The following is a 7,525-nucleotide window of genomic DNA, read 5'->3' as shown; positions in this document are numbered from 1 at the left end:
CACACTTGCAATGACAAACATTTGTGGGCGGTGCGGTGCGATTCAGCGGTCTCCTGAGGTGATCGCAGATCGTCGCAGCTCTGCCGTCAAGTAAAGTAAGCAAAGAGGGACACACGGCTCTGATTCCCCTTCTCTGTAGCTCTTCAACAAGCTCGTCCCATGAGAAAGCTTCACATCCTCATACAGTCCAAGAATCATACGCTTAATTTACAACTCGATTCCAATACGAAGTAATTTAGAGCCCAGGTGAGTGAGTTTAAAAGCCGTTGGGTTTTAGGTGCAGCAGTTGAGATGAAGCAAAACAAAGGAAGGAAGGAGGCCGGGCTGTGCCGATGAAGCTTTAATTCTAAATACCAGCTTATCGTGCCTCCTTTTCTTGCACCCTTCTAATATTTCACTCAACACTCAGCAAGTCACAGCCAAAGTTTCTGCCAGTTCAAAAGTGTAGCTGCAGATTCTGCATAAAAACGTGGCCACACAATCTAAAATGTTTTTTTTAACTAGATTACCCAACCACCAGCTGTTGCTAAAAGGTCTGCCTGCTTAGCAAAGCTAGAAGTGGCTTAGCTTAAAAACCTGCACTGAGACTATAGCTTGGTTTGTACGTTTGTCATTATTCAACGCCAAGTTTGTTGCAAAATCATAAAAAAACACAAACATGCCAAAAGCAAAACTTAAATACGTTTTTGTTGTATACAGGGATGGGAAGTTAAATTTTATTTCACTGCCAATTATCATGCAGACTAAGATCAATGTTACAGTTGCCAAAAACATACTTTAAATATTGCAAAAGAACCATTTCACCATGCTACCAGAAAAGAATACGTAAGCACAAACATTTTGAAGCATTACTAACAGAGACTGGCATCTGCTCAGTCGGTTCTTTATGTGACCTGCATTTAAAAACAACTAGTTTCACCTTCAGATCATAAGTGACTATATTCATTCCCATCCCTGGTTATAAACATGGTGCAGTAGGAGTAGGCTCAAACATTCAACAGAGGAAGCACTAAAGTGGAAAAAAAAAAATCTTGCAAAGAAAGTTTCACCCAACCAGCAATTATTCATGCAAGCACATATCCTAAAATCAGCAAAACCACGAAGGTACAGAAAAAGAAGAAGAAGAAGAAAGAAGCTAGTTTTGGGTTGCGCTCATTTCCCTCGTCAACCTGTCTGGTTTAGAATAGAAATGTAATCACAGATCTAACAGCCCAGCAGCTAAGGAATCATTCTCACTCAAGTCTCAAAACTCTATTAGCTCATATGTACCAATTCACGCCTTTAAAGCTTTGAGACAATTTAGTAAAAATGCTGGTCATCACCACCATTTTGCTTTTCTCTGCCAACAAACTGTCAGCAATATTGCATAAGATGCTGACTAAACCTAAGCAAAGAGAACATTTTTACATGTTAAAAAACAAAGCATCTGTTTTACAGGTCGACTGCCAGCCTCCATGAGGACAAGGATACGCTGAGAAATTTTAGAAGGATGTGCTGGGCGGGATGCTTGTTGCTCCTCATGGTCAAAGATGGTGAGCCCATTAGCTTCCCACAATGATTTCACCAGCTATAATTTAAAAACACTACATAAAAAGACTGGCTCTGTCTGAAAAGGTACAAAAACTTATCAGTCACAGCCAGAATCTACAAAAACTAAGGGTGTCATAATTTCCCACAATTAGAAGTCTTCACTAAAGGTGGGGGTGATAACAATAAAGAACCCAGTAAGGTCTAAACAAAGTGTGGAGAATGGCTGATTTGTCTGTGTAATTGCATACTTTGTTTGCATTGATGTAAATGTGCAAGTTCGAACGAAAACACCACATGAAGGATTTAGCACCTAGAAGACGACTGCTGTTCCTCCTCACCGTAGAGATACGGCAAAATGTTTCCGATTTCTATTAACTGTGGTGACTAAAGAGGAGGCTAAATATACTTCAGAATATCAACATTCGTAAATAAAATCACTGCCAAAAATGGAAGTAAATCTCTGTGTGCACAGTATTGCTCTCATTTCAGCGTGTCTTAATCCATAGTTTGTTTTCTTCTGATTATATGCTAGCTGCATTTGACTTTTCACTGCAACGTTCATCCTCAGTTCCTCACAAATTTCAATCACAGTAAATGTCAAGTGCTAATGTCAACAAAGTCCATCCAACCAGTTACCAGGAACAGGAAACATTGGAAGAAGCTGGTGCAAAAGCAGCAATGAGATGTGGTTTGGCCCTGGGCTCAACAGCTTTATGGCAACTGCAAAAAGATGAATCCACTGAGAACAGCAATAATAATAATAATATACCTTTATATTTTGTTTGGTAGTGCCACATAAGTTAACTCACCGAAGTATAGACAGGTATTTTGTTTCAGCATGATCTCTTTGTTTTTTGGTGTTATTTACATCTATTGTACAAAAATCTCGAGCACTGAGCCAACACAGTCAAAGCTTCCAGATCTGCAGGTAGTAGGTGTAGGATTTCTCTTCTTCTGTTTTATTATTGCATTTACAGCAACAGAATGCACCAAAGGTCCTTTGAATTTAAAACATGGGCTCACTGCCACCCAACATCTACAGTGATCCACCTGCGATCAACGGGCAACAAATTATTGCAATGACGCCGATGTTGTCCACCAGTAACTTTTTTTTAAAAATAATTGTATTTCCCACCTCTGTTGCTGTTTTTGTGCCAAGCAAAAACAATAAGATTTTAGCACCTTATTTGAAAGAGAGGGCAGAGCAGATTGGATCAATGCCTCTCAAACATCAAGCATTCAGTTCAAGGACACTTCAATAACTGCTGGTAGAAAAGTCAAATGCCAGATAAATTTATTCACACAGGCTCACTGACCAGAAGGCCACACACTAAGATACAACCTGTCCAATTTTACGGATGATTATTGAGAACACAGACACATATTTCCTCTTTTATGGCCAGTGGATAAAAGCTGTGCTGGACATTAAACAGTTGCCAGCCACAGTGTTTAACCTGGTAGTTAAGAATAATACCTGGTATGGCTGACGTCTGCACAGAAACTCACCGATTGTTTACCAAGTTAAACAACAAGTCATAGGATTTTAAAATGATGCAATAATAAGAAAACCCTACACTTAGTACCTTCAAGTTCAACTTAAGTGTCTGGGAAAAGATGGTCATTTTTTAAAAACAGGAACATTTACACAGTTACAACTCACAAAAGTGCATCAATGACCACCAGTACGGGAGGATTTGGGGAAACAAAAGAAAAAAGTGAAACAAATACTTTTTCCTTGCATGAAGCTTTTCTTCCTGTAAGCTTCAGGCAGTTTAAAATGTCGAAACATCTGCCAAAGTAGAGATAAAATCTGAACCTTAAAAAAAAAAAAATTCAAGTCATTCTTCTTGTCTTACAAAGCCCGCTGTGCGCATCAGGGTGGAAGGGCCTCAGTTTGTTTAACAAAGCACTCCCAGACCCCTTTTTTCCCGGATTTCAATGCCTTAGGAAAAGCTCTCATTTCATGAGTACAGTACTTCAAAATAGAAACTTAATCAAGTTTCAGCATGAACAAAAAACAAGCAAAAATAATCTAAGTTTTCAAGATCGAACAAATTCACTTAGATAATGTGTTTGCATGTCCTTAGTAGAATTGTTTTGATGGTGGACAGGTTATTCAAATGCTTCGCACCTGATTTTAAGCTAAAATTAAACATAAATAACAAACCAGCTGGTTATGAATATAATATACAGAGGTGCAAGTAGCAATAACTGTAACTAAAGTAAAAGAAAAGAAAAATGCCTTTTATGCAGAAGCAAAGACCCCTCATGAGGTGAAGATGTGAACATTTGAAATTTCACTTAAGACATTTACTGTACGCGTCAGATAAAACTATACTTCTTGAGTGAATACCCCTGTGCAGGGAAACAGTAAAGAATGGTGAAAATGCATGTGTGTGTGTGTGTGTGCATGAGTGAAAGTGTATTAGAAAATGTTAGAAATTTTATCTGAGTATCATTTAGATTTTACCTCAATTAATGTACACAATTTTCAGGGATCTGTGTGTGTGTAAATGCGTCCATGAATGATTGTGAAAATACAGTTAAGCCTGGTGACAGGGAACATGTGTGTGTGTGTGTGTGTGTGTGTGTGTGTGTGTAAGAGCTGGTACAACAAAACCAGCAGGTGCTGGAGTTAAGCAAAACCCAACAAGAGGAAGCAGCGACAAAGCACAGAAGGCCGTGTTGATGATCCTGGTGTGCGTCGGATCCTGACCAATCTGACCGTGGCTCCCTAAGTCAGCTGGTGAGGCGCCTCAAGCATCTCCATCAGAAAGGTGTCAATAGGTGTGTCACCAATCAGTTTAAAGAAGAACAAATGCTCCAGGCACTTCAGACCGATGGAGCGCAGTGCTGGGAGTCGAAGGAGGAGCTTTGCAAACCTGGAAGATGGAGAACTGGGTCAGAAGAGAAGAATTTCAACAAACTGATTTGAAACAAACACATAAATGACAACACCTCTTGCTTGTGCGTTATTCTGTGCAATACTTTACCTGCCCTGCTGGTCGGGGTATTTCTGTTTGCAGTAAGATTCAAGAGATGCATAAACCCTCTCTCTCAGAAGCTCCACCTCACTGGAGTTGGACAAACCCTTGGCATCTAAAAAGAACAACAACGGTTACATTTCTTTTTATTTTAATATTCTTTCAAAACTCTAGACATTTATAATTTTAAGGTATTGATCCAAAGGATGTTTTCACATGCATTTCAACATTCGAAGAGTGCGTACCTGGGTTAAAAAGAATAATAGCACGAAGGCAGCCCAGCTCCGTCTTGTCCATTTGCATGTCCCTCATTTTGCTTACAAGCTCGGTCAAAACTCTGAAGAGATCAGAGACATGCAGTGGGACGTTCCATACAGAGACAATAACACATTTAATCAGTTATTGAAGAGGAAAAGAAGCAAAAAATAAGATAATGGAAGAATAAGACAAAAAGTGTAGAACCCAAATAAAACAAAAAAACAAACAAAACAAGAAGGAAAATAAATGTTAAGAAAAACAAACGTCATAATCAACACATTGTAATTTATAGTTGACCTCAATTTGATGACTTTTTAAAAAGTTAACTAGTTTTGGTGTGGTTGAACTGCTGGTTCTGCAGACAAGTAGGGAAAACAAGATAATTGTCAGGGCCACAAAAATCCTGTCTCTAGACAACTTAGTGATTGTGTGTTTTAACAGGCCTACTAAATATTAAAACTACCGATCGAAGGGAAAAAATAAACAAAGTTACTGTTTTGTCCTCAACAGATGCTTTTGAGGTGGTAAATGCATTTATCACACAGGGGTCATGGGACAAAATCACTTTAAAACTTCAAGCCTTTAACAGTCAAATTTCTTATAAATGATTTGCTCACTAGAAAAACTGACAAAGTTAATGACATTGTCTAACAGTTTTAATGTGTAAATTATGATTTCAGTAAAACTCTTTCAACTTATCAACTATAATATAACGAGCTTGGATTATAATTTAGTTATCCGCAGCATAAAAACCCGGGCAGCTTTAACAACGGTTACTGCTGTTGCAGAATTAACTTTTCCTCTTGCTGCATTTTCACATTCGTAACACTGACTGACAACAGCACAAACGGCTAGATCAATATTCTATTCAAAGGTTCAGCAGAAAAACAAAAACAACAACAACCAAAACAAACAAAAACAGAAAAAACTAATGATTTGAGAGAGACTCTGCAGAGGAGATGTCATTATCCACATCTCTGCAATGCTTGACGAAAAAAAAATAAATAAAAAATAAAAACAGAACAAATATTCATGCATTAAAACCTTTGGCATGCAAAGAATCAAATTGTAGTATTAATAGATCGTGTGCGCATCGACAAAGTGCATATCAGTTGGGAGACAAAATTACAACGAATATTGTCTAAAACAAAACACGACTTCCTTATGAAAAAAAACAAAAACATAAATGCAAGAATTAGTCAGTAAGCCTGGCATCCAACAAATCAAAATGTGTCGACAAAACAAGCCAACATATTTATTTACCTTTTTTAAGCAGATGGTTAAAATGTTAAAAACAATAAGTCAAACACCGTAAGAAACTGCTTTTCGAGAGGTCTGCTTTTAATTAATGTATGCCATGAGCAACAGCAAAATTACTTCCAGACTTTATACAACTTCCTTCTTTAATCACAAAGGCTGGTTTGGTCGATCTCAGAATTTTGTAACTTTGTTATAAACGTAACGGAGTTCTTTAAGAAAGAACTCTTAAGTGCCTAATCATGTTTCATCAAGAAGGTATGGTGCTTCATAAAGTGTTGGGCAAAAAGACAAACGGTTGTGCTAGTAAGAGTGTTTCTGTCAGACTTGAGCAAAAGACAGAAGGTACCAAACGTTATTACTATAAAACATCTTATTTAATATTAACGTTTAGGGATGAATATCTACTTATGATAAGACTTTTACAGGTATGACTTGAACACTGCTGTACGAAGAACTTTAATCACAAAACACAGCGGTCAAATGCTTTATCAAATCTGGTGGAGCAAGATGGAAAAGTGATTTTGATTCATATCTAAAATGCATGTAACTGATGCTATAACATGGTTGTTTGCCAACACAGGAGGTTTTTATTGATAAGGGGCAACATAAGTTCCAAAACGTTCCATGACCAATTTGGAAATGTCAAAACTAAGCACTAGAACAAAGCAGCATCAGGTCTCACATCCCCAAACCACGTCCTGCTAAACTTCAACTGGAAACACTAGTTCCACAGAACTAATCCACACATTTTCTTTTTGTTCTTTGGTTCAACAAACACTTTGCTGAAGAGGAAAAAGATCCTGCAACAACAAAAAAGACTGGGGTCAAAACAAACGCCTACAGATCTTTAAATGTCAGGCCCAAACTATTTTCAATGGACTTTGTTTGTTCAGGTTTATACTCTGTAGAAACAAACAAACAAACAAAAAAAATACTGTTAAATTAAATTAAAACCTACAATTAAAAAAAGGTATACAACCTTTGATTTTGTTCTGTCTATTTTAGTGTCTCAAAGAGGAGGGGTTTAAGAAAAGTGTTTGTGTAGTGGCGTAATTACCTGTCAAATATGGCCCCAACCTCAGCATTGTTCGCCCTGTGTATTCAATCACAATGTGTTATTACAATGTCATTGCACAGGTAGATTGTCATTAACAGTAAGCTGACCGTTTACTGAGCACATTAACTGTACATAAAGTTCATGCTGATGTAGGATTTTGCAAGATTAAAATTGTACTCTGTTTTCAGATACATTAAAAAGTAATGTTTATTTTGATGTCTGGACCTTTTTGTTCCCAAAAGTTGCTCTTGCATTAAAACACCTATATTTACAGCGCAGTATGACAAATGGCTAAAAGTAGGCTAAATAAATGATAAATAATAAAGTTTTGAATCAAACTATAAATCTAAATAAACCCATATACTCTCAAGTAGAAGTTAATGATACATTTTATGATTCAAAACAGCAAACAAATTGTATAAATGATAAATAATAA

General features: G+C 37.2%; 1 protein-coding gene across 5 annotated transcripts in view; it reads right to left on the bottom strand.

Moving 5' to 3' along the window:
• Positions 1-2,800: 2,800 nt before the first annotated feature.
• The window catches only part of rxrba (retinoid x receptor, beta a), a 15,515-nt gene continuing 10,790 nt past the window's right edge, over positions 2,801-7,525 (bottom strand). For 2 of the 5 annotated variants that reach the window (XM_037692954.1, XM_037692956.1), the window contains 4 exons: positions 7,090-7,125; positions 4,760-4,851; positions 4,524-4,629; positions 2,801-4,412 (listed from right to left, as the gene is read on the bottom strand). In XM_037692954.1, coding sequence (XP_037548882.1) covers positions 4,265-4,412; positions 4,524-4,629; positions 4,760-4,851; positions 7,090-7,125 — 382 coding nt within the window. In that variant the 3' untranslated portion in view covers positions 2,801-4,264. Of the gene's footprint in view, positions 4,428-4,523; positions 4,630-4,759; positions 4,852-7,089; positions 7,126-7,525 lie in introns of all 5 variants that reach the window. The other 3 variants (XM_037692957.1, XM_037692958.1, XM_037692955.1) reach the window with 2 other exon arrangements.

The sequence above is a fragment of the Nematolebias whitei genome, chromosome 19 (genome assembly GCF_014905685.2).
Source record: "Nematolebias whitei isolate Nwh7 chromosome 19, NemWhi1, whole genome shotgun sequence".
Classification (NCBI taxonomy): Eukaryota; Metazoa; Chordata; class Actinopteri; order Cyprinodontiformes; family Rivulidae; genus Nematolebias; species Nematolebias whitei.
The sequence above is the reverse complement of the archived record's forward strand: the minus strand, read 5'-3'. Positions and strand labels throughout refer to the sequence as shown.